The following is a 27,720-nucleotide window of genomic DNA, read 5'->3' as shown; positions in this document are numbered from 1 at the left end:
TTAATATAGCGTGTGATGTTCGGAACACATGCACGGGTGAGTTCCAGTGTATATTTGTTAACCGCCTGCTGGCTAAAGCATCATTGAGTACCTAGAAAAGCACTAAATAAAATTACTAATTAATAATAAAGTATTATTATTATTTCTTATTATTATTTACTTCTTCTTATTATTTCTTTTTTTTAAAATTATTTTAAAATGTATTATTATTATTATATTTAGATCATTTAAACCAAGCTGACCCATTAGAATATTGAATATATTAAATAAATTGAGATAAGAGTAATATGACATCTTGGCTGAGTTTCAACATTGTTTATTGTGTGCACTTTGAAATTGAATCAGTGAGTGGCAACTGATGGGTGTATCTGGCCGTGCTGTCCACGGCGGAGAGGCAGGGTGTGGACCTGTTGTAAACGTGTGTCTTATTTATGGGAGGCTGGTCTGGTCTGTAGGAGACAGCTCTGACCAGTGCCCTCCTCTCTGCTCCAAGGAGGTCCGGCTGATGGATGGCCTCTAATCAGCAGCAGACAGACCTGCCACAGGAAACATCTCCCCAGCACGTTTACGGAAACCAGCACTTCTCCAGAGACCTGCTGATAGTCTCAGAGGGAGGAGAGGAGGGAGCTGAAAAACAATTGGATTCTCCCTCATTTTCTTCAAGGAAAATCAGCAGACTGTCAAACGCTAACTGGCCAGAATATGATTTACTGGTCTGCTGCCAAATATCACCCGAGAACAATACAGCAGCACTGAGCTTGATTAACTTGGAAACAATTGCCAACAACTTATTTTGGGAGTAGGTGACTTGTTGATTTCCCATATTCTGAGTAAAATTAAAGAATTCAAACTCTTCAAGCGATAGTTCAACATTTTGGGAGAGCTTATTTGCTTTCTTGGCAATAATTAGATGAGGATATTGATACCACTCATCTGTACAAAACAATCATAAAGATTAGCTTCACATAGCTACGACTGTAGCACACAACTAGCCTGCTGGAAACGGGGGGAAACAGCAAATATTAGCCCGGCAATAACCTGTCAATTAGTGACTTTTAGAGGCGGTCGAGGGTTGATTTTGTTACCACTCGACAGAGCTAGTGAGCCGTTTCTCCACGTTCTGATACGCTAAGCTCACCGCCTGCTGGCTATAGTTTCAACTCTCTGGCAAGAAAGAAAATACTCGTTATAGCCTTTCTCCAAAATATCTAACTCTTCCATCTGATAGAGGTAATGCTCCAAACAGGGTTATTATCAATGTCATATTAATCAAAGCAGCAGGTGCCTATGCATTATGCAGGCAGGATGTTGAAGCCAAGATAAAGATCACTGGGAGGCTTAGCATGTTCCTCCATCATACGGAAAGGTGTGCATAAATATCACGAGCAAGAAGTTTCCTGCCAAAACATGTTGGTTTACAGAATAATAACCCGAAAAAGAATATGTAAAGGTGCATCTTTTCTTCTCAGCCCCTCCCCTTCATGTGTGTCAACAGGAAGCACCTGACCTGTCGGATTTCGTGATGTGCTTTGTGTCCTGGCCAAAGGGCTTTTCTACCTCTGACAGGTGAGGCTTCTCTCCTGCAAGACAAAGCCCCCTAAACCCCCCCCCCCTCCTCCCGTGCATGTCAGGAGGAGCAAGGCAATGAGTCGCCATTTGCTTTACGTATGAATGGGCCGATCAGTCTGCCATGTTGGAATGCTGAGCGCTGTTTGCCTTTTGGGCCAGTGAAAGCCTGTCACTTCGTATTGTGGGAGCAGAGATTATCCCTGAAAAGAGCCCGGGTGTCCTCCTCTTTCCTCCTTCTTCTCAAACTCTCTGACCTTGATCTTGCTGTCAAGCAGCCTGCTGCCATATGCATGGACCCCCATACAGTCACACTTGCACATGTGTGAGGGGGTCATGGTGGTTTTTAGTGTGACCGCAATTAAAAGGTTTCCATTTTCCATCAGAACTGAATCTGGTAATTAGATGGTTTGCTCAGTCACATATTACCTGTATTTCCACCACCATTTTGCATGTGTGTTGTAAAGTGGGAAGGTAGGAGAGCAGGTTTGGGCTTGCCCCCTCAGTCCTAATCCTACAGGCCCTCAGGGTTGTCCCCATCCCACCAATCTGTTTAAGAAGCACTCCGTTTCCATGATAATCATGAAAACAGGTCCATAAGTTCCTCCAGGTTCTGCTCCATTTACAAATGAAATACCTCAAACTTAAACTAAAGTGAAACCTACAGCGTAACCTGTAGAGCCACAAGGGCAACCCTTGTTGATGAAGGCGTAGCACCCTAAACAAAGCCCAACAAAGGCAGGAAGGGCTGAGCCGTTGAACCCTACACCCACAGCATCACACGTATGCATAGTGTCAGTGCAGTATGATGAGGATGTTTTTCCTGTTTTAGAATTCCCTCTCGGGGGATTCTCACTTTTAGAGCAAAGACTTGGGGGTCTGCAGTGCAATGTAAACATTCTCAAATCATGGCTCTGATGTGGCGATTGTGACATCAGAAATGGAAAGGTGTGAATACATAGTGTCCTCGGCCATTGTCACACACTGTGTCCCTCTTGGTTGCAAACAAAGGAAGACACAGGAGGGAGTGCACATGCCTCAAAAATAACATCCTCCAAAGAATTCATATAGTTTACATTTTTTAAAAGCGAGACGTTCCGCTGAAAACTTTCTCACCTCCACACTCAACCCAACTGCTGCCTGACGTGGACACTGTGGTCAGGAAACCAGATTTGGAGGAGTCCGAGTTGCTAACGTGGTTCTCGACACTTCAAGTGTTATATCCACATTGAGGCATAGTAATACATGCGATTTGTTTGCAAAGAAAACATGATTGAAATCCAACAGTGTTGCTCTGCTGTTTTGTGAATGGGTCTGGCTGTCACAGAGATCACACCTCAAGATGGTTCTTCCAGATTGTTCCTCAGTATTACTGCCACGTGGAAGCCGCGCATATAACGAAGTAGCTGCAACGATTTGTGAGGAGGCGTGAGCTCAAATCATATTTCGTATCCAGGTCAGGATTAGCCACAGCTATTGCTTACACTGTACTACACACGACTTATTAATGCTCATTCTCACATCGTGATGCTGTGTATGGATTACTACTCAATACATAAAAAGGGTCTCACATTTGAGTGATGTTTAACTAAATGCTGGGCATTGTTTTTTTTCCCGTGGTGGTTAGCAGGAGATTAAAGAGACGCTGTTGGAGCGGGAGGGATGTGGTCTGCAGCTGTTTGATTCAGCTAAATCAAAGCTGGATGAGTGTGAGGTGAAAACATTTGGCTTCATAGGAAATTGGCTACCAGCCACCACATATGCTGACATCATGGCCACCCTGACACCCAGCTCATGGAACAACCTGGTGGCTCACGATGAGCATGGATAGAAATGACACTTTTTTATAATCTTTTTCTTGGCCACCGGTTTTAGAGTTTGAAAATGGTCTTCCTGAGGTGTGAAGTGTCTTTATTATTAATTAAGAATGCAATAGGTCCTAAACCCCTCAAGCTGTGTTTCAAAGCTCTTAATTCTTAAACGAGATGGAGTGCGCCAAGTCAACATGTGCTAAGTTTTGAGTATTGGGATCAACCCATTTTGAAAGCTTAAATAGTCCAGGGCTTTGTCCAAATATTTTCTTAGAGTCCTGGCTTCTTTTTGGAGGCACTTAGTCTTCCCACTCGGGGCTCAGAAGAGTGGCACATGTCTTGACGTTGACTTTAGGCTTGTTTTGGGATCATTAAAGACCAATTTGTCAGCATTCAACAGAGAGCAGACAGTGAGATGTGTTTCAATGGGCCTCACATCTGGACCTTTTGTGTTTTAACAGTGTCCCGCTTCCTCTTTTAGAAACCTGAAGTACATGTTTAATGGGATGGCCACGTTCCTCAGCCAGTTGGTCACGTTTCATTAGCATGCGCTGGTCATGGACTCTTACCCAAACACAAACTGTCCCTAATGGCCCAATCCTACCTTTCTTCCCCCAGTCACACACAATGTTAATATTCATCAGTTGTAATGAGGTAATGTATTTATCAGCTGCTCCTGAAAGGAAAAGAAAAGTATTATTGAGAGGAAAGCCTTGTCGAGTTTAATTTGAGTTATACAGTAAGCAGAGATGGAGAGACGGGCAGGACGAGACGAGGTCTGATCTGACAATCAGTCACTTTGAGGGCAGCTTGATTAAAGGAAGTGGACTGAGTGGAAACTATAAAATGTGTGTTTTCAGGAGTGCTTTCGAACTGTCTGGGTGATAGCAACAGCAAAACAGATGCTGAAACAATTAGGGCAAGTCGGAGGATGTTTTTACTCCCACTCTGACCCCCCCGCTCCTCCTCTCGCCTTGTGATTGCACATCAAAGTTGTCAACAGAGTGTTAAAGCTGATTTTATTGTTTCACTCCTGAAAGCAGTTGGCAGTTTAAAGGGATCAGTAGCTTCTAGCTGCAGAGCACAGACATCCTCAAAAAAGACCATAATGTCCAGTGGTTGGATCTATTCAGGCACAAATGCAGTTTCAAGTCGTAAAATTAGTTTTATGATGCTACGATTGTCCTTCCTCTTTTTTAGTTGTACTTTGTGTGCGAGAAACCATTTTCTGTTTGAGATAATATCACTATTGCTGAACAGCAACCAGTGTTCAGGCAGGACAAGGTAATGGCACATTAAAGTTGTCTGCATTTTCCAAAATTCTCCAAATTGAGTTGCTTTGAAGTTCTTTTAACCCTTGTGTTGCCTTCGGGTTATTTTGACCCGAATCAATATTACACCCTCCCCCCGCCTTTGGGTCATTTTGACCCGATTCAATGTTTCACCCTCCTGTTACCTTTATATTTACTAACATATTTTACCCTTTGGGTTCAATTTGACGCCAGCAATTAAAACCTCCAGAAAATTATTAGAATTAATATTGTTTTCCAAGTTTAAGTGTGAGGTACTTTATGTTTGTTTGTTGACTACCGAAAGAACACCGACATTAAACATTGAATGGGGTCAAATTAATCCTAAAGCGGGGGGAGGGTGTAATATTGATTCGGGTCAAAATGACCCGAAGGCAACACAAGGGTTAAAGTCAAGTTTACATTAAAATGTGAAGGAAATTGAACAGAAATTCAAGAGAATCTGCAATATAAAATGCAAATAAATGCACATTTCCATCCACAGTTAACAGTTATGTGAATATAAGGAGTTGGGCGCTTCAAAATAAACAGATGTTTTCGTATTATTTTAAGAAACTCGACAGTCTCATCATCGCAAAATTAAGAAATGAGGAGACTGACATTTTTATTCATTTTTGCTGTTGGATGAAAATGCACCATATGTTTCACGCAAAGTCACTAAACGTACTTTTTACACAGATAGCATCTAAATGCGAGCGGTCATACGACACCAAGTAGGTGGCGAAACCCCAGTATATACCCTAGTATTTCAAAAATGTGGCTCCACTTGACCCACCTGATAGGGAGCTATCGTCAGCACCGCATGACACGTACAAAGCAGGCCGACGATGCACACACACCCTGTGGTTTGTTTGCTCTGAGCAGAAGGCTCAGAGGTGACTGATTTACAGTTTGTTGCTGTCTGTCAAACAGCTGACAGATGGGCAGAACACTGCTGCCTCCGACACACCGTCGCCAGTCTTAGATGCTTTGCAGTTTCACCAGTGGCAAGAATGCTGAGGACCGCTCCTTACGTTGGATCGGAAGATTAACAGCTGCCATAAAAGTGTAAGAGTGGAGCATCCAACCGTGTTGTGTTGTACCTGTGACGACACATTGAACCTGCTAAATATCCTGTTAGAGGATATTCAGGCACTGAACCTAAACAATACCCACATACAGCTGCTCACATTTGAAACTCTTGGAAAATTATTGTCATCCTTGGTCCTGATGTAAGAAAAAAAAATGTAACGCAGTGCTTGTCTGTGATGAAATGGCAGTCGTGGCTGTAATTGTGTCTATAGATCTTCTAATATATTAATGGTCTGGATATCTCCGACATGCGTATTCTGCGTAACACAACTTGTTTCTTATTTAAGTAGTTTCTCCAAAAGGCTCCAGTGCTGGGTTGGACACTTTCAACACTTGCCAAATAACTGCCATAAACCTGTTTGTGATGTTTGTGCGCTGCTGCATAGAGCACATGTTTAGGCCTTTAATTGATATGACGAGTAATTTTCGGAGTAAAAAGTTAACAAGTAAAGCCCACTGATGCTCGAAAAAATGTGAGTTTATGGTTTCACTCAGCAAGCTTTGCTGTCAGAGGCTCCGTCCTGGCCTTTCTCACTGCCAGTCATGTCCGCGACAGCTCTTTCATTCCTGTCCTGGAGGAAATGATCATATAACAGATACAAGTTTGGCTCAGACGTTGTGAGACTGAATGAAAAGTCTGCAAAGCACCTGGTTTTCATATGGGCTGCTGTTTTTGGGGTTTTCTCTTTGACTCTTCTATAGGTTTCTATAGTTTCAAGGAAAACAGGCAAAAACCATGCCGGTGCTTATTGACTATGAGATCCAGACATTTCCTTTTGGAATAGATGTACTGCCTGAACCATTAAGAATAATCATCCATCTTTAAAGGATCAGCCAGGTTATCTTAAAAGCAGACAAGATAATTGATTTTAAATATCATATTAACTCTCCAGTAAGATGTGACTGTGGAAGGAGATACTTATTTCCTCCTAATTGAGCCACGGGGTTTTTGTTTTGTCAGGAGATTTTGGGCCAAATGGAGTCGGATTCCTGCAGATCTCCTGGGATGATGGGAGGGCCGAGCTGCAGCGTAGCAGAGCCAGGAGATCCCAGCAGTCCCCCCGGGTCCTTAATCCCTGTCATTAGCTCTCCTACACAGAGAGAACTGGCCGGCCCGCCAGCCGCTACCCTCTCATCAGCCCTGTCCTTTGTCCCTTTATTTCTTCCCTCACATCCTCTCTTTCATTAGACTCATCTCCCGCTTCTATATTTTCTCCTGTGTTATTGTTTCCTACGGTTTCTACAGGATTTCCTTCCCGATCTTCCATTTGATTTTGATTTGCAGGTGAAACATGAATCTTAAGTGTTTCACCTGCACACTTCATTTCCAAAATGTTTCTTAACTGATAGAAACAATTAGAGAATAACTTCCAATCGGATCCATTTTTTACAAGTTTCTAAATACAATAACAAGGAAAGGCAAGGAAACAAATCACGCCATTTCTGAAATGTATAGCTAGAAAATAAACGTCTGACAGAAGCATCTCAGTTGGAGAGGACAAATGGTCCTATTATAGCACATCCTGTGGTGCTTGCTGTTTTGTCCAGTGACAAACACACACACACACACACACACACACACACACACACACACACAATATAGTGGTGAGAGGATGGGTCCGGGGGTGGTCCAGAGTCCTGAGAAAGGAGAAGGGAAACACCTTGTGACCCTCTTGTTCCTGACCAAGCTCCTGAAGGAGACAACAAGGACGGACAAGCAGAGGTCACCGCTGGGCAGTCGGGGCGATTTGGGTCAATCAGTTGTTGTTGCCTCACATTTAATCATGATTACCTGCTTAAATTTGATGCATTTATGAAGTGTTAACCGCATTCTCATCAGGTGTAAAATAGTGCAAAACTATAACTAAATTGAGGACTTCAAAAATAATCCTGTCCTTGTTTGTGTGTGTGTTTGAAAAAAATGTGACATGCAATAAGGAAGCGAGTTAACTGATACATAAACATTAAGGCTTGTGTTTCTCGTGGCAACAGTAAACAGTTGCAAACACTGCAGTAGTTTTGCTCTGGATGGCCATGTTTGGGTTTTGATATGGACGTCAAAGCCAACTGTCGGTCACCGGCAGCAGGACTTCTGCTGCAGATAAAGTCTCCGCTCCATTTGAGCCATCCAAAGGAAACAATGCTTCGATGCACGCATGTGTTTTCCGACTATATCTGGATTAAAACACAGATTTGCACTTCAGTGGCACTTAAATAGCTCTTATTACGGTACTTTTGTCGTTCGACTATGTTGAGGAAATGTTACTTTCTGTATTCTTGTTGTTCTTAGCTTGTACTTTAGGTTGAATGCACTTACTGTAAGTCGCTTTGGAGAAAAGCATCTGCTAAATGACATGTAATGTAATGTAATGTTCAGTTTACTTGCACAGAATAAGTGTTAAAATACATAAATCTTTACTTCTTCATCCTGCAGCCTCAGATCAAAACCAGCTCCACAGCGGCATGAAGCTGCATGAAGTTCTGGTTGAGCATTGTCGGACCCCCGATGGAGGGTCATCATGTCGAGTCGAGTATCAAAACCAATTCAGCAGAACGTCTTTTTGAAATGCCACACATTCTTTACACTTCTTTCTTGTCAGAACCTGGCGCCTACATTACCCACAATGCATCTCGCCTGCAGCAGCAGTGAGTCTTTTCACTTTTTTTCCATTATATATATTTTGTGTCTTCTGATATTTATAGCAAAGTTGTGCAATATGTGCATGTGAGTGTATGGACAACAATACAATAGCACTTTACAAGTTATTCTTGTAAATTCGAAAAATAAAGGCACGTAGATGAGAAACAGATGGTCAGATGAGACCACCGTTTTGAAGATTTTCAGAGTTAAATTATTAATGTTGAAAGCATCTGTTGTTTGGACCCTAATCTGGGATGCATGTTGCTATTTTTCAATAGCACTCAAACTACAGGTGTATTGCTCATTAAGAGAAAAGTGCTGAGAGTGCCAGAAATTTAACAATGGAGCAGCTTTATCAGCTCAAACATTTCTGGTCTCTGTTCAGTTCAATGCTGAAGTCAAGAGTATCGGCAGATGTGGAAGAAAGATAGCTGCTCGTGACCTCGAGCTTAAGGGTTTAATTCATCGCGTGCAGCACACCACTCTTCCCCCTGGAAGCTATTCACAGAACTTTCCATTTCACGCTATATGAGAATGTATTTCATCCTGGTGCTTTAATGTGATGTTTGGTTTCTTTTTACATTGAAAATGTGCACACGAAGAAGCAAATTGTCACGCAGAGGAGTAGCAGACACACAACAGCCAGGGATAACCTTCGATTGGACAAGGTGCTCCGCCAATAAGCAAACCCCTCAGCTGCAGCCGTGGCCTCGCACATCTGAGGGTGTGGCACTGGCTCCCCGGCACAGAAGTGCGATGTCGTCTGACACAGCAAAGTCGGCACTTAGCAGGCTGACGTGAAAGATCCGCGGCTGTGGCTCCGTTATAAGATTGGAAGGGAATACAAATCGGGGTTCATTATGAGTTATTGTCATCTGTATTCCGCATAAAGTGTTTTCAGCAAGGATGGTGCTCGCTTCAGGACCAACCCTGTCTCTCAAATGATACCACACTGTGACCCTAGACACTGTTGGACCTGGTCCCTATGCCTCAGCATGATTTGTGAGGTCTGGGGTCTGCCGCATTGGCCACAAATCAAGGAGGGGAGAGGGGGATCTGTGTGCCGTCATCAACTTTTACACTTCAAACAAACATCAGATCCCAGATTACACCTTCAATCACTTATCTCCACCTCTGACCAGACTGGAGCATTGAAAATGTCCCCCAAGTCGCCTTTTTATTCACTCCAGTGAACACGGTAAAGATGAGTATCACACACCTCCTTCTCTTTTCAAAATATCTGCTGCTAAACTAAAAATCATGTAATAGCAGTGACTTTCCATTGTAGGGTTGCGTAAATATCCATGAAATCCCTCAAATGAAAATACAGCTGATGGTCAGAGTGAGATAGAAGCAGTGCGATGCAGCAACAGGGCCATTACAGCAGATCAAAAGCAGTCCCAGCTGTGGCCGGCACACATGTGTGGTCCAGGCCTGACGGGGAAAGCCCTGTGACACAATGCAGTATGGGGTGGAAGGAAAATATGACACAAATTAAAAGCATGCCGTAACTTCATGGTCAAAACTGACATTGAATACATGACATCATAGACGATGATCATCCTCCCAACCCCCATAAAACCGACTTCACGCAAACACACACACACACACACACACACACACACACACACAAACAAACACACACCAGGTGGATCCCACCTCTATCATTCCCCGGGGAGAGAATTGGCCGCCTGCTGCTTGCAGACCTGGTATCCCTTAGACAAATAAATTAGAAAATGTAAAAAATAAAGGCGAGTAGATAAGAAACAGATGGTCAGATTAGACCACCGTCTTGATATCTTCAGAGGACCTCCTCACTTGTTAATCAGAGCCTTTATAGGTGCCAAGATAAAGCCCCGCTGCTGGGCCTGTGGTTTTCTAAGATCAAGGATCAACTGCAAGAACAGTAAGCATGGCGCAATTTTCTTTTATAAAAGCCAATCTGAGTAGGATCACTGCTTCTAAATTTGAACTTTGAATATTTTGACACAAATACTAAATCATGTAAACAGCAGCGCAGCAGTTGAGCCTCCACAGAGAAGAAACTGGGCTTCAACGTCTCCTCATTGTTAGAAGAAAGATAAAGTCTCCATGCTAACCTAGTCTCCTAACCCGGCTCACTGTGCAGCACAATAACCAGACTGATACACTGGGATCCAAAGAGAACTTCACTGGAAGCATTTACAGAAGGGAGGATTCATGCAGTAGCAACTCTCTGTCATCACCACTAGGAGGCCACGCTGTGGGCAGATTATCAAAACTGCTGTAGATATTGATCAGCACTGCTCAAGATAGTTTCACTGAAGGTCATTAATATAACCTGTCTTGGGTTATTAGCAGGTCTACAAATAACATTATTTTGTGAGCTGATTGAATCGTTTCTCAAACTGTTGTTTTGCAGATTGTTGTGTTCAGTAAAGTTGAATTCATGTAATGCACAATTGTATCTTTACGTGTTATCAATCCTTTTCGAAACGTTTTCTATTTTTTCTTGTGGTTTGTTTTATTGTTATTATGATATACGTTATTATATATAATGTATACAATACAGATGTAAAAAGTGTGCCTTGTGAGTTGCATAAATGCAATAAATGACCATGGAGGCCTATTAACCAACAGGCTCAATCGATCAATCAAACTTTAATTACAGATCCAGATAGTACAAAACATTAAAATATAATATAATACATACAAAACCACAAGTAAAAAAAGAACGACACATGAAACCTGCTCAGTGGAAACGATGTATACATGACATTGTTGTCACAGTGGTGGTGGCAAGGTGAGGGTTCCTTGTGTTTTGGTTTCAAACCGGTGCGTTTGCTTCTCCTTTTATCATGGAAATAAATCCCCAGACTTGAGAATTGAATTCACACGTCGCTCCTCGCGCTGCCCGCTGACGTCTAATTTAATCTTCAAACAGTTTGCAATTGCCCGTCGATCTAATTACGTGGACATCTCAAGGCAACTCGTCCAACTGGTGGGCTGATATTTTTCTGATGGCGAGATCGCAGCACATTTTAATCTGACGGTACACTTTCGTTAACTGTCAATCTGGCGACAGTAAGAAGAAAACATGTGTGACACATCCGACACTTTGCACTTTTAAGGGCCGTTTAATTGTGATTGTGATGTAAAACGAGACCAGTGGAGATGCCCAGACTTGTTCCGCACACGATGCGTAAAATATACACCTTTACTAACAAAGTGAGAAAGAATGCTGAAACGTTTTCATGCCGATTAAGAGAAAAACAATATTCCTCCAGCGACGATGAGCAGAGTGACGTCACATGGCCAACAGGTCTGCATCTGTCCGCTTTGTGTATATGATTCATTTAATCACTTCAGTAACGGGAGAACAATGATTAAATCAACTGTTCAATGGTGCGATCACCATTGTTATTATTATTAGCCTATACGTACTTACTCACGATAATGTTAAAATGATGTAGGCTTTTTTCCATATCCGTTCTTTGGTAAACACAGAAACAAGTTACGTTCTAAGTCAAAAATGCATTGATTTATCCATTAATTTATGGATTAATCAATGTAATCAATTTTTAGCAAATTGCCACTTCGATCGGACCTCAGGGTGAGATTGAGTGGCAACATCTTAATGTTGGGATGTTACTGCACCAGTAACATCAGTATTGCGCCATTAATTAAATCAGGGTTTCCGTGCACATTCCTAAACGATGGTTAATAGTTTGCCATAGTTAGAAAAACATTCGCTCGAGGGTTTCACCTGTCATATCGGGGCTCCTCGTCCTCCGGGTTGGGCCCCGACAGAAGAGATGAGAGAGGGGAGGGAGAGAGAGGGGGGGGGGGGAGCTGAGAGATGTTTCACTGGGGGAGGAGAGGGAGGAGGAGGAGGAGGTCGTCCTGGGAGGGAACCAGGGGTATGGAGGGCCGAGTTTAAAAAGGCAGACAGAGCCAACAGTCACTCACTCTCTCACACAACCGGCCTTCCTTCCACATCCCAGCAGCGGTCCACTCGGCAGAAGCCACAGCTCCTGTGATTCTCTGATTTTTGCTTTGGCTCACTTCTGAAGACTTTGGAACTGTACCGGAATCTTTTTCTTCTTCTTCTTCTTCTTCTGAGAACGAGGGATTTTCTTTCCCCCCCTCCCCGCAGCATGGAGACCACCACTGGGGACTATGTTGACAACTATGACTACTATGATGACAATGAGACTGCCTGTGACTTCTCAGAGTGGGAGCCCTCTTATTCCCTCATCCCGATCCTCTACATGCTCATCTTCATCCTGGGCCTGTCAGGTAACGGCGTGGTCATCTTCACCGTCTGGAGATCCAAATCTAAACGTCGGGCTGCAGACGTCTACATAGGGAACCTGGCCATTGCAGACCTGACCTTCGTGATAACCCTGCCTCTCTGGGCCGTGTACACGGCGCTGGGCTACCACTGGCCCTTCGGTGTGGCCCTGTGCAAGATCAGCAGCTACGTTGTTCTGGTCAACATGTACGCCAGCGTGTTCTGCCTCACCTGCCTGAGCTTCGACCGCTACCTGGCCATCGTGCACTCTCTGTCCAGCAGCAGGCTGCGCTCCCGGGGCACCATGCTGGCGTCCTTGGGCGTCATCTGGTTCCTGTCCAGCGTGCTGGCCGTGCCCACGCTGCTCTTCCGCACCACTGTGACCGACCAGAACAGCAACCAGACCACATGCGCCATGGACTTCAGCCTGGTCACCATGAACCAGAGGCACGAGTACTTCTGGATCGCCGGGCTCAGCCTGTCCTCCTCCGCCTTGGGTTTTCTCCTGCCGTTCTTGGCCATGACCATCTTCTACTGCTTCATCGGCTGCACCGTCACGCGCCACTTCAACAACCTGCGCAAGGAGGACCAGAAGAAGAAGCGGCTGCTGAAGATCATCACCACACTGGTGGTGGTGTTTGCCATCTGCTGGACTCCCTTCCACTTGCTGAAGAGCATGGATGCCCTCTCTTACCTGAACCTGGCCCCCAACTCCTGCGGCTTCCTGCGCTTCCTGCTTCTGGCTCACCCCTACGCTACCTGCCTGGCCTACGTCAACAGCTGCCTCAACCCCTTCTTGTACGCCTTCTTCGACCTGCGCTTTCGTTCCCAGTGTCTGTGCCTGCTCAACCTGAAGAAGGCGATGCACGGCCAGATGAGCTCCATGTCCTCCACGCTCAGCGCCCAGACTCAGAAGTCAGAGATTCAGTCTCTGGCCACCAAGGTGTAGAGGGTCAAAGGGAAGGTGGAGCGTGGCTGCGGGCCGGTCCCAGCTCCAACCACTGGAACACTTGTAAAAAAAAAAAATATGACTTTACGTGTCCGTTGTTCAAAGCTGGTCAGCTGAGATGATGAACTTCCACTGCTCACAGTCATGACATCCATCATGTGTTCTTCCTATTCTGCAGCGAAAGATGTGGATGCTCCGATTAGAAGCTGGAGTCAGCGGGCTGAGCTCTTTAGCTGCTTTGTTGCTCAAATTCTCAGAGGGAAAAAAAAGTATATTTTTTGTTTTGTCCTGCTCTGCAAAAGTCTTAATTTCTATCATGGAAAGAGGGCAACATTATGATTTTTTTTGAAACACACACTGATGTTGGTAATTGCAAATCGATTTACTGAGAAATCAGTTTACACTGGATGAAACATAAAGCTGTACAGTATTTTCATACCATAGCATTGTTTTTCTTGTTCAGATCTATTGCTGTTTTGTTTTAGAAGCACTTGTTAAAAATATATGTGAGCAGGGAAATCAAATAAAGCAGTGTGCTCTGAATAAAACGTGTTATTTTTGAAGGTATAAGTCTACAGGAAGGGGGGGGGGGGGCATAAGAGGGAAAAAAGGTGTTGTGGCTTAATTATATAGTTTGTTGAGAGGAGACGGGGGCAGACAGGCAGATGGCAAGTGACAAATGTTGTTGGGAACAGGAATGGGGCGGGTGGGGTGGGGCGGAGGGCTTTTGCGGTGTTGTCACGGCACTAAAAGAGGACAAAGGAACTCTGTAAATAAATGTTCCAATTTGATGTATATGTTTTATTTTTTGACATCACTGTAACTAACTACTGTATTAAAGATGTGTTCTATGAACCAGATTTCTTAGATTTATTGAGTGCGTGTGTGTGTGTGTGTGTGTGTGTGAGAGTGAAGACCAAACAGTATACTTCTGTTAACACTTTTAAAAATGCAATTTTAAAAGCAGATAGGAGAACATTTTAATACTAAATGTAAATATTTGTACTAAAGTTTATCTTTTGGGAATTAAACTCCTGCAGTTCAACATCAGTTTCATGACACCGTCCTGTTATTCCAGCGCAAAGTATCTCCAGAGGGTTAAAGCTTTGTTATGAATGCTTTTTGCATTTGATTTACAGCTTCAGACTCATAGATCTCTAATCTCTATTGATTCACAGCCAGTATCCAGACTGTAACCGGCTTATGCAAAGTGGCCGTCCTCCTCAGTGTGTATTCAATACTCAGTTGTGACTTCCATCAGCTGTGGTACTCTAACCATTTGATGACACTGTCCTGTGGGTCACAATCAAAGGGGTTTCAATGTAATAGTGTTTATTACGAGCAGATGGAGGCATTTGCAAATATTCCAAATGATAAATTACGTCCATTTTAAGTACTTTACAATTCATGTAAAACAATCTTTTAAAAAAAAGACTCTTTCTATCCTCAGGATGTAACGTCAACCGAACCCCACATGTTCACAGGATAATAGGGTCCTTACCAATGAGTACTTACTCTTCTGAGGGATCCTCTGGTTTGACAGTAATGAGCTCTGGTGGACATAATCACAGTTTGGAGATGGCGGGGGGGGGGCTCTCTAATTCTGGCAGAAGTCGGGACACCGAACAAGTCAATATTTGTCCCCACAGACAAGCGATCGCAGTTAGAGCGGTTGTTGAAGTGCAGGGCGGGGCGGGGGGAGGAGGGGGGGGGGGTGCAGATGCTCCAACACACTGAGCAGAGGCCTCTGCTCAGAGAAAAAGAGGACAAATAGTGATGATCGTGAAATACGAGATGAGAAACATATAGCTGCAGCTACGCACGTTCGCCTGGCGTCACACTCTAAAGTAACAACACGTGTGAAATGGCGAGAATGTGAAGACGCATAGTCCAGTTGGTCTTTGCGTGTATGAGCCATCATAAGTTACTTATTGTCCATCCTGGCATAATGCAGCAGATTTGACCACGAAGGAGCTTAACGCGGATCCCAGGGTGCATGTGAGGGGGCCGGGCCTGTGCGTCACACGCAGACAGAAGCAGGATGGCTCAAACACATATAGTTATTCTCTTGATTTATAAGGCTTTATAAGCGATAGCCCATACGACGGTGAGGACACAAAGCAGGCCGCCCTCATCTGGTCCGTCCTTTAAACGTATGACAATAAGACAGGGGAGTCAGGGTGGAGTCGATCATGCATGCCGGACTGGCCAGACTTTTTGTTGTTATTGAGATGAACTGGGCTGACAGCTTGTCTGACGCTGTTAGGCAGAAAGTCCACTTTGGAATAACTCACCCAGAACACCGCCGACACAAAGACAACAGTTGTGTCGGCCTCTGAACGCACATAAATGTGTCCGTGTGGGGCCTGTGTGACCTGTTTGCGTGTGTGGATATTTGGGTGTGGGAATGTTTGTGTGTGGGAATGTGTGTGTGTGTGTGTGCTTTATAGTGTTCCCAAAGTATTCTGAGAGGGAGTTTAACCAAGCTAACCCACTGGCACCTACACAATGTTATTTCCTCCTCATTAGGAGAGTGGAGCATACATGTGTGCATGTTAATGTACTGGTTTGATCAACAGCCGTTACTTGTATTACAAAAAATACCTTGTACGAGTAATTTCATCACATAAATGAGGTGCATTCACTCTTATAATCTTCTTGAATTTAAATAAACCAATTTGATTGTTTTAACTTGCTTTTATTTAATGGACTTCTTATCCTATATGAAGATCGACTGATAATGTGATGCAGTCCATCTCACTGTAAAGTATAAGAATGGTGATATTCTACATTTGTGTTAATGTCAACAGTTAAAATCATGAAAAGACCAAAACCAACCACTGTCTTTCAATATTTTCAAAAGTTCTTCTCGTATGTGGCTCTCAGTCCTGAAGGTGGACATCTGATGGAACTGGTCAAACATATGTAGTTTCTTTTCAAAAATTGAGTAAATTAATTATGTCAGCTAAAGCGCGCAGGTGCCTGCTGCTGCGAGGCTGTCGTCAGCGTGAGCTGCCACACCCAAATGGGACCGAAGCAAAACACACAACTGCTCACCTCTCCTCAGATCTCCCTGCTGTTCAATCCCACCCAAGCAGCAACAAATGCACTCTGCAGTGCATAGTGTGTGTGTGTGTGTGTGTGTGTGTGCACGCGTGTGTGTGTGTTCATAAGCATATGTAAACAAAGATCTGACACATTCCATGGCCTGTCAACGCTAACCCAACTTTCTCTGTAGCATTCGTCCCACCTGTTGCCAAACCATAACACACACACACACACACACACACACACTAGTTGGTTTAACACTGTACAGAGTAAGGGGAGGGGGCCCAAAACCTTTGTGTTGAAGATCCAAAGGACCTTTGGATGTCCCTCTCGCTGCCTGCCTGTATGTCTTACCTGTGAATCTAGAGGGGGAGTGAGGGTGTTGCATTGTGGGCTGCATGTGTTCCTTTGTGCACGTGTCTGTGCGGGTGGTTGCATAGTGTGTGTGTTCTTGTTTTCATACTCCCCTCCTTATTTCTTTAAAGGTCCTGAAAACACATTTTAAACCATAAGCAGTGGGCTTCAATGTTAATTGTATTCTGTCAATACTTGACATGTTTTATTGGAAATACCCATCTTATTATCTGCAGGATAGTATTTTTTTTTTAAAGAGCATCAATCAGATATCGCTTGAATGCAAGTTATCTTAACAATTCCAGTTTTTCTGTGTCGGAAAATGAACAGGGAGGATTTGTGTACGAGGAACTATCTTTTAAGTCAGGATTGACAGCTTTGAGATGAGAAACTGTCCAGAGGATTAAAGTTTATGCTGAACTGTTAATGACATCACGTGTCTGAGTGTGAGTCCAGCACCAGCATTATTATTTAGTCTTTCCTGTCTCTCTCTGATGTCGCTCTTAACCTCACACATCTTTTCAATGAAAACCTAATTCCGGAGCATAAATGTTACAGAGCTGTCTGCATTTTAATATTCATAAACTAAAGATGATGGTGGGGCTTTAAGAATTGTGACAATGAACACATCTATTATATAAATGAATGGGAGTTAGAGTTGAAAGGTATAGTCGATTGTGATCGTTTTCTTGTCCTAAACGTCTTTGGGTTTTGGTTTGTTGGAAAGACAAAAGACATAATTTCAGTAAAAGTTTGAAGTCTCACGTAAGTAAAAGCTTTCACTGCATTCACAGCAACCTTTCTACTCGTGTCCTTTCCCTCGACTGATAGTGATCAATGGCATTCCACCGCATTTGGAAACGGAGCCAAATCCCCACAAATCTTATCAATAAGGTCTCACAAATAATGAGTAGTACATGTCTAATCATGCCCCACGAAAGTGGCCACTTGAGTATCCAGAACATCGACACTGCAGCCTCCCTCCTTGACGGCTCCCCCACTTGATGGCTGTAAATTGCTCCCACGTCAAGCTCGAGACTCATTGAAATCAGCTTGTCTCAGTCATCTGTCTGGTTTAACTTGGAAGTGGCCTCTCACTGCGACTGTCCAGACCTCGAGAACCACGCTTTAGAAAATACATCATTTACATGAGATGTGTGCTTTCATGGTAATGTTGTTGTTATCTTTTAGCATGTTTTCGAGAGGGGATTAGGAAATCTGGGCTTTCCGAAGTCACCTCCCTGTCATTGTTATTCACTGTTGTTCAGGGTCACGTCCACTCCACCCGCCATCTGACATCTAACGGCATCTGATGGGCTCAGGATTCTAGTCAGCTGAGACACTATATCAATATATGAGGATATACAGTCCACTGTAAAGACTAGCGTTAAACTTATAACACGTAGCACATATCTGTCTGTCTGTCTGTCTGTCTCTCTATCTGTCTGTCTGTCTCTCTATCTATCTTTCTGTCTCTCTATCTATCTATCTGTCTGTCTGTTGGTCTGTCTGTCCGTCTGTCTGTCTGTCTATCTGTCTGTCTGTCTATCTATCTATCTATCTGTCCGTCTGTCTATCTGTCTTTCTGTCTATCTGTCTGTCTGTCTGTCGTTCTATCTGTCTGTTGGTCTGTCTGTCTGTCTGTCGTTCTATCTGTCTGTTGGTCTGTCTGTCTGTCTTTCTATCTGTCTATCTATCTGTCTGTCTTTCTGTATGTCTGTCTGTCTATTGGGACTGTCTGTCTGTCTTTGGGGCGGCTTTAGCTCAGTGGGGTAAGAGGGCCGTCCTGCAACCGCAGGGTTGTGGGTTCGATCCCCGCTCTCCCCATTAGTTGCAAGTCGAAGTGTCCTTGAGCAAGGCACTGAACCCCCAGTTGCTTCCCGGGCGCTTCACCGCAGCCCATTGCTCCTTAATAACTAAGGATGGGTTAAATGCAGAGAACTAATTTCCCCTTGGGGATTAATAAAAGTGTATATTCTATTCTGTCTGTCGTTCTATCTATCTATATGTCTGTCTGTCTATCTATCTATCTATCTATCTGTCTGTCTGTCTGTCTATCTTAATAACTCCTCCTTAATAACTAAGGATGGGTTAAATGCAGAGAACTACTTTCCCCTTGGGGATTAATAAAAGTGTATATTCTATCTGTCTATCTGTCTGTCTATCTGTCTGTCTATCTGTATGTCTGTCTATCTATCTGTCTATCTGTCTGTCTGTCTATCTATCTGTCTGTCCGTCTATCTGTCCGTCTGTCCGTCTGTCTGTCTATCTATGAAAGCCATGACCCAGCTGCATGGTGCATAGCAATGAGCCGTGCTGCTGGTGAATATCGTTAGTCGAGAGATGCTGCTTCCGAGAGGACAGCGTGGCTTGGCCAGACCTGAATGTGGTGGGCTCTCGTCCCCTCCGGATGTGGTCGCTCAGGGCCCTCATACACAAAGATCCTCTTCACATCCTTCTCTATCCCGTCCTTTGAGACGGGCCTGCTGCCTCGAGCCACGCGACTCCTGGGCCTGCTTCAGGACTAAATGCATCTCCTGTCACGGACTGGTCCCAGTGCCAGTTCAGCTGCTGGAAGCACTCAGGTGCTCAGGTCTCCAAATATCAGACGTAAAGGTTCAGATCACCTTTCCTTGCCCAAGAAACACTTTTATAAACAGGGTGCAAGGACCGAATTTGCAGTTTTGAACCTTTTTTGTCTCTCATCAGAAGCAAGACATGGCATATTTTCTGCAAGAAATAAATTGACAGATACAAAAAAATGTATCTGTCCTTATGTGGGGAGCTTGTTGCATGTCAGGGTAAATTCCTTCATGACAGGGACTGTGAAGAGCACACGGCATCCGCATCATGGAGATTCAATTCAATTAAAGTCAGTTTATATTGAATTTAGCCCAATATCACAAATTACGAATTTGCCTCAGTGGGCTTTACAATCTGAACACGACATCCCTGTCCCAGGACCTCACATCGGATGAATAGACACATTACTAAAATAATTAAAATAAGGCAATTTGCTCATTAAAATCTTGAGTCGGTCATTAAAAAGTCACATCAAAGTCAAAATGGAGTCAAATGTTTCTGCACACTTTGCATGACCCCTGACATCTTTGCGGCGTAGTTATGCATCTTTCCAGGTAGCTTATCAGTCCTCCACTGCGTGGCCACTGGGGAGCAGCAGCAGACCACATCACCCAATAAGAGGTTACCTCACCTTCCAGCTGATTTCTATCTTCAAATAAGTGTCTTCCTGGGTCAAGTTGTCTTTCCTGTTCAGTCACAGTTGTATATTGTCCAGCTTACTCACTGATGTAAGTCTTTCCAATCATTATTCAGGGATTTACACAAATATTGTAATTGTTATATTGGTGCTCCACTAGACAAACCCATTAATTACAATAATAGTTTCATGTTGCTCCACTGCAGCAACAAGTTGTAAAGCTGCTTCATCATCACTCTCTGCGAGGAAGGAGACGTTAACCGACACGAGCTTCTCGACAGCCATACACATGAACTGCTGCCATCTGTTGGTCAGATTGGGCAATTACCAAAAGTATGTTTCCTCTCGTGTAAAGTGGCTCCTCTCCCGGTGTAGTAAAGTAAATGTATTAATTTAACAATGTACATATAGTTATTTTTGTAATGTAATAAATGAGTATCACGGTTTTGCTTCACACTTGGTTGCATTTCATATATATGGCAATTAGATTATTGTAACACTCGTGGTACCAATGATAATTTAGAGTTTTAAGTCAGTCCAACACATTAGAGTAAAAGCTTTCAGTCCTTTTGTGAGAAAATTCAAGTATTTAGAGAGCCTAAATATATTATTATATTATTAGTATATAATATATTGACTATTAAAGTGAATGAAGAATCTTTTTCCAAACTCTCACAATATGCTTTATTATTTTTGATCATTACAATTGCTATTTTCAAACTTAAATTTCTACATGAAGTCAAACATGGCTGAAAGTGCTGTAGTAGTACCAGCCCCTCTGGCTAATCATAAACTGGACAGCAGATTAGAAGGTACAGCAATGACCATGAAAAAGCAATAACAGAGGTTATATTAAAAAAAATTGACAGTTTTGACGTGAATGCTTTGTTTATCAGGACAGATAAAGATTTTTTTTTTTTTTTGCCTCCCACGTTGCGTCAGTTTCCTGTTTTAGCTTTCGGCCCGATGACTTTGTTGTGCTGGTGCAGTGGTGGGCAGACTGGGGGCAGCGGCTTGCGGCTCTGGCAAGGCTTGTAGACCGGTAGTACGAGCACTGGATCCCTCAGTACGAGGCGAGAGCTTGCACCCTTCGAGGAGCTCAGTGTCTCTGATTTGGCTCGTGGGCCAATGATGACTGGAGCACACGTCTTCGGAAAAATGGTAGTCATGGTCCGAGTCAGGACTCTTCCTCGTCTGGGTGGCAGAGAAGGAGCTGCGGAAGTCTTCTGTATCTTGTTTGGACCTTTTCTCTCTTGCATCTTACACTCCAAGTCTTTGCAGGACTGGTCAGTGTAGGCCCGCATTTCTTTACGCACCTGAGAAATCTTCCCTTCAAACTCATCCTTTAAGGCCTTCTCACTCGCCTGGAGCATTTTTTCAAAAAGTGCACACAGCTCCTCTTCCTTTAGATCCATCCTATCTTTGCTCTCATCGGTCAGCATCTCTCCTGGTGTCTTCTCCTTGCTGCTGACATCCTTGCCCTCAGGTTCCCCGTTCGCCTGTGCAATCTCCGTCTCTCTGTCTCTGACTCGTTGCACCAGCTCCATTAAGCTGCTCTGTGGGCCCTTCATACCCACTTGTGATCTGATCTGGTCACGTACCTGTTGGAAAACAGACTGCACCTTTGCTTGTGTCTTCTTTTCTGCAGCATCGCTGTCTTCCAAACATTCATCTTCCAGACCGACATCGGACATCGGCCCTTCTGTTGTAGCGTCCTGCTGTTGCTCCGGTTCTTCATCATTCAAGAGAATTTGTGGATTCATTTGCGATGATAATTTGCTCATTATTATTTCTTGTCTTGACAGCTCTTCTGTTCCCTTCGACTGAGCTACGACAACAATGTGAGTAGTGCAGGTGTGGGGAAGGACCGGATTCACTGGGGTGTTTGTCCTTAGAGACTCTGAATATCAGGGGAGTTAGGCCTGCAGTCTAGCTTGCATAATGCTGCATTACCTATGAGAAAACATATGAAATATGGCAATTAGACAAGACTATTAAAAGGCTAGAAGAACAACTTTTGCTCTGGTTGAGCAGTATTTACATTTAATTACTTCTTTTCCAGAGCAGTTGTTCTTCCAGCTTTTTAATCGTCTCATCTAATTGCAATGTTTTATATGTTATATCTCATACTCTCTCAGTGCCACTTCAATTGCAACAAACAACACCTCCCATATCATATTATCAATTTAAATAGATGTCATTGTGTAAAGCAGCTCTTATTATTTCTCTCTCTGCATGTGTGTAGATGGATCCCATGACAATAAGCCTCCTGGTAACAGCAAGAAAAACAATGATCTTCAGGGAAAGTTGCAGTGGGAGCGACGAGGGGTGGGCTCAATATTCTCATTAGTGAGCTGTTACTGGAATCTAGAGCTGTAACACACAACTAACACATATGTATTACTCTAGTAAAGCTGCTCAACATGTGCTCTGGAGGACTTGAATAAATATGAATTAAGAATAGGCTACTTGCCACATTTACAATTCAGTTTTCTTTTCAAGTCTCTTAGACTATCTGATAGATTCAGATTCAGATCAGGTTCAACTGTATTGTCAACGACATGTTGGTTAGCATCTGACCAGAGCAGTGCAAAGAGAGCAGTTTACATATATATATATATATATAAAAGTGCAATGCAGATATGATATACAGTGGATATGTACAAATATATATAAACAGTATGTATAAACAGTAAATATGTAAACATTAAAGTTAAGGTGCAAGTGTGATTGGGGGAGATTTTTAAGAAGAGGTTGGCGATGATGGAGGAGGGTTGGTGGGGGGGGAGGGGATTAGGGGGTGTCAACGTGGTGCAGAGTTGAGGGTGTTGACCGCTGAGGGGAAGAAAATGTTCCTGAGCCTGCTGGTCCTGGAATGGAGATTCCTGTAGCGCCTCCCAGAGGGAAGGAGGACAAACGGCTGTGAGGGGCTGTGAGGGAGTGTGAGGGGCTGGTAGGGGCTGTGAGGGAGTGTGAGGGGCTGTGAGGGGCTGTGAGGGGCTGTGAGAGGCTGTGAGGGGCTGGTAGGGGCTGTGAGGGGCTGTGAGGGGCTGGTAGGGGCTGGTAGGGGCTGTGAGGGGCTGTGAGAGGCTGTGAGGGTCTGTGAGGGGCTGTGAGGGGCTGTGAGGGGCTGTGAGGGGCTGTGAGGGGCTGTGAGGGGCTGGTAGGGGCTGTGAGGGGCTGTGAGGGGCTGTGAGGGGCTGTGAGGGGCTGTGAGGGGCTGTGAGGGGCTGGTAGGGGCTGTGAGGGGCTGTGAGAGGCTGTGAGGGGCTGGTAGGGGCTGTGAGGGGCTGTGAGGGGCTGGTAGGGGCTGTGAGGGGCTGTGAGAGGCTGTGAGGGGCTGGTAGGGGCTGTGAGGGGCTGTGAGGGGCTGTGAGGGGCTGGTAGGGGCTGTGAGGGGCTGTGAGGGGCTTTGAGGGGCTGGTAGGGGCTGTGAGGGGCTGTGAGGGGCTGTGAGGGGCTGGTAGGGGCTGTGAGGGGCTGTGAGAGGCTGTGAGGGGCTGTGAGGGGCTGGTAGGGGCTGTGAGGGGCTGGTAGGGGCTGTGAGGGGCTGGTAGGGGCTGTGAGGGGCTGTGAGGAGCTGTGAGGGGCTGTGAGGGGCTGTGAGGGGCTGTGAGGGGCTGGTAGGGGCTGTGAGGGGCTGTGAGAGGCTGTGAGGGGCTGGTAGGGGCTGTGAGGGGCTGTGAGAGGCTGTGAGGGGCTGGTAGGGGCTGTGAGGGGCTGTGAGGGCTGTGGGGGGCGGGTAGGGGCTGTGAGGGGCTGTGAGGGGCTTTGAGGGGCTGGTAGGGGCTGTGAGGGGCTGTGAGGGGCTGTGAGGGGCTGGTAGGGGCTGTGAGGGGCTGGTAGGGGCTGTGAGGGGCTGTGAGGGGCTGTGAGGGGCTGTGAGGGGCTGTGAGGGGCTGGTAGGGGCTGTGAGGGGCTGTGAGAGGCTGTGAGGGGCTGGTAGGGGCTGTGAGGGGCTGTGAGGGGCTGTGAGGGGCTGGTAGGGGCTGTGAGGGGCTGTGAGGGGCTGTGAGGGAGTGTGAGGGGCTGTGAGGGGTCCATGACGATGCTGCGTGGATGGACTCAATGTCAGGGAGTGAAGTACCGGTGATGCATTTGGCAGTTTTAACCTCCCTCTGCAGAGCTTTGTGATCTGAAGCAGAGCAGTTCCCAGACCAAACTGTGATGCACTTAGTAAGGATGCTCTGGATGGACACATGCTGAGGGACTACTCTCTAACTGAGTGAAACTAAAACTAAAATATATCATTTTCCAGATATTCTGATTCCTCAGCAAGCAGCTGCTATATTGCTATCACGGACATAGCCTCCTATGTAGCTGAGTGTTAAAGGACAACACCCGAAGAACACTCATCCTGGGTAGGAACAGCTAGAAAAGTAGGAATTGGTTTGAATAGAATTTCATTCGAAAGTTGAACGATATATAAGCACAGACGTAATGTGAAATATTCTACGTTTTCTGAAAAGCTGAAGCTGCACCGCATTGCCAGCTTTAACTGTTAAATAATGCCAAATATGTATATGTATATGTTGTGATTTTATTGAAGTATGAATCAGTAGATAATACGTTTTTTCTTAAGCATTCAAAAGTAGCTGCAGCACTATGAACAGTAAGAAAAGTGGGAAAGGGATGAAGTATGCAAAATATAGAGTAAACAATTCAAGAAATTAAAATGAGAGTTTTAGAGCAAGGAGCTAAATAAGTGTACTGAGTAGGAGTTTGGGGTTTCTTTGATTGTATTTGTTGGAATACAGATAAACACAATTTGCTGAGTTGTAAGCACTGTCGAGAGCATCCACATGTTACCATAATTGAGATTTGGGGGGGGGGGGGAAACTCATCTTGGCTTCCTGTTAGCACACAGTTACTCTATGGAGCTTTTATTTTGAAAAAGATGGGGATGGGGACAACATGGTTCCTACTCGTCTCTCCTCTTCTCTGAGCGCTACCCATCTCTAGTCATTTGTGTATTACGTCGACGTGTGCGTCAATAAATTTTTTAGGATTCACCAGATGCATGCAAACTCTAAACAATACACATGAATGACTAAGGCAAGTCAGTGACCGCTGCTATTTCTAAGTGTGCGTCTACGATTTAACCCCTGATGCATACAAACTTCTAGAGAACCCGACAGTTACCAAAACACGTCTGTTAACAACTCTCAATGGTTGCAAGATTTTTCTATTTTCCCTGTTTCATGACTGTTTGTTTTAAAATAAATTGTATCTCTCACCGCGTGTTTTTCCATAGTTTTTTCAACTGGATTGGATCGGCTGTCCGGTCTCCGCCTGAACAGCAGCTTCTCAACCTCGGGGGAGGATTCATCTATATTATGGCCATCTGCCGTTCAGCCGGAGTCCCCGACAAGCGCGTCCATCCCATCCTCGTCGCCAATTTGTGGTGGAAATTAGTGTTCCTTTACCTTGTGAGAAATGAAAAGTAGTTTAAGCATGGTTGACCCATAACACTTTATTATAGTAACAAGTTTACAAGTAATCAACCAAGCGCTAAATACAAACAAGTCATGAAAACATTCAGCTGAATGGAGCAGAATCCCTGAGCCTTCTCTCAAGACCGTCAGAAATAACTGCTGCCTCCTCAGTGCAAGACTGCATCCTTTATACGATCTCAGAGACAATCCACATTCCCAAAGTCCGTCTGTAACCTGTCCGTCTGCACCAACTCTACTGAGAGACCGATTGGGTTTGGCCTGTCCAGGATCATAAACTTAAGTCATCGGTTCGTGACCTTTTCCCATGACCCCACAGGATCAGGTAAATTCCCTAACCATAAATGGAGAGAGAACTTCTAAACACATTTTCCTCCGACAGTTAGCACACAGTTATTCTATGGGGATTTTATTAAGAGGTCGGGAGAGGGAGAGAAACATAGAATCACACTTTATGATGTCATAGGTAAGTTATTCAATGGGGGTATGATAAATAAAGGTGTAACACCCTGTTCTGTGTCTCCTGTATTCCGTGTCTCTGTCTCCTCTGTGTTTTCTCTGTCTTAATTGTTTAATTCCCTGCACCTGCCCTCAGCCACTCTTGTCTCGTTACTGTCTGATGTCGTACACCTGTGTTTCCCCCCCTATATATTGTGTCAGTCTTTGAATTGTCTGCTGTCGGATTGTCGTCTATAGTTCCGTGTCCTTTTCCCGTCGTCCTGTCCGTGTTCCTGGTTCTGCCTGTTGACCCTGCCTCCCCTGAACCTGGTTTCTCTGCCTGCCCTTGGACCTTGTTTTTTTGTAAACTGTTTTGCCTCATTAAAGAGTGCTTTTTTTGTTATTCATTTTGTGTCCAGCCTGTCAATCTGAGCCTCACCCCGTCACAGGAACCTGTGTGTATGTGTGTGGCAAAACTTCCCTAATTAACTCACCTGTTGTCTGTCTAACGGCAATCAAAGGTTTTCGTGGTGACGGTAACTGCAAAATGAAGACTTTGCGAGACCAGGTAATTGAGTTATTGGGAGTTTAACCACCCTCCCACCTCGACTCCCCAGACAAAGAAACGTAACTCCTATCACTTAAGTATTTCAACGTGAGGGTTTAGGACCCTCTGATGAACCCTGTTGAGGAACAGGTGCCTACTTTAATTGTGGTTGGTGCTGCAGTGGTGCATTTAAAAGCAGCTCAATGTAATCAGTCTGCTTTTCACACTGAGGACTACCATATTACACAAAGAAGGTTTATATTCAGCATCTAGTTGTGTTTTTTTTATCATAGAAATGTAAACTGGAGCAATAATACCATTCAGGTACATGCTACTGCAACCTTCTCTTTGATTTTCTTTAAAGACGTAAGGGGTATTGACCATTGTGACTTCAGAGGACCTAAGTTAAATATTTGTTCTTGTCCTCTGCTTTGACCACATTGCATTCTGGGTTGGAAATTCCAAACAGGTGAGTAAGTCAAGTTGAATTTGGACACATTCAATTTATTGTTCTATTACTGTGTATGGCAGGCTGTAATACTACAAGTTGTCGTGTACAAAAATATGGTCTCGGTTTCAAAATAAAATTCAACATGTCTTATCATATTATCTTCATATTTATATGTCATAATGTATATGGCATAATACATTTGTAAAATCTTATTCCATACCTTTTGTGCAACAATGTGCACAAATGAAACCAGTCAACTGCACTTTGGGAACAGCTGAAGCCCAGGAATTCAACCTATAATGTCCCAAAAGCAGAGATTTTAGTATCAAGAGTATACAATAGCGTTACTTCATTTTCTGTAACTCTTGAACTTGATCACAATGATTGGAATGATGTATGTGGAGGAGGATCGATGAGAGGGAGAGAGAGAGGGGGGGGGGGGGGGACATTTTTAAGTGTTCACTCAGCTCAACCTCAGCGGGCCAATGAGAGTCCTGCATGAGTGAACCTCCTCTCACTACTAACCACTAACACATGGCGGCCTTCTGGGGGGAAAAGAATTGTATTTCTAAATCTCGGTGAAAAACT

General features: G+C 44.3%; 2 protein-coding genes across 2 annotated transcripts; one reads left to right on the top strand and one right to left on the bottom strand.

Moving 5' to 3' along the window:
* The first annotated feature begins 12,345 nt into the window (after positions 1 to 12,345).
* LOC130196601 (apelin receptor A) lies at positions 12,346 to 14,481 on the top strand. The gene has a single exon (XM_056418877.1). The coding sequence runs from the start codon at positions 12,536 to 12,538 to the stop codon at positions 13,619 to 13,621; it is 1,086 nt and encodes a 361-aa protein (XP_056274852.1). The 5' UTR covers positions 12,346 to 12,535; the 3' UTR covers positions 13,622 to 14,481.
* Positions 14,482 to 20,987: 6,506 nt separating this feature from the next.
* LOC130196602 (uncharacterized) lies at positions 20,988 to 25,995 on the bottom strand. Its single transcript, XM_056418878.1, has 2 exons — positions 25,481 to 25,995; positions 20,988 to 22,196 (listed from the first exon to the last, which is right to left on the bottom strand). Exon 2 carries the CDS (start codon positions 22,025 to 22,027, stop codon positions 21,182 to 21,184), a length of 846 nt encoding a protein of 281 aa, XP_056274853.1. The 5' UTR covers positions 22,028 to 22,196; positions 25,481 to 25,995; the 3' UTR covers positions 20,988 to 21,181.
* Between the last annotated feature and the right edge of the window lie 1,725 nt (positions 25,996 to 27,720).

The sequence above is a fragment of the Pseudoliparis swirei genome, chromosome 7, assembly GCF_029220125.1.
Source record: "Pseudoliparis swirei isolate HS2019 ecotype Mariana Trench chromosome 7, NWPU_hadal_v1, whole genome shotgun sequence".
Lineage (NCBI taxonomy): Eukaryota > Metazoa > Chordata > Actinopteri > Perciformes > Liparidae > Pseudoliparis > Pseudoliparis swirei.
Note: the sequence above shows the minus strand (reverse complement) of the source record. Positions and strands in the feature narration are given on the sequence as shown.

What these genes read in the sequence shown, in the direction of transcription:
- LOC130196601 (XM_056418877.1), top strand. Translation starts at nt 12,536, where the DNA reads ATGGAGACCACCACTGGGGACTATGTTGACAACTATGACTACTATGAT.
- LOC130196602 (XM_056418878.1), bottom strand. Translation starts at nt 22,027, where the DNA reads ATGAGCAAATTATCATCGCAAATGAATCCACAAATTCTCTTGAATGAT.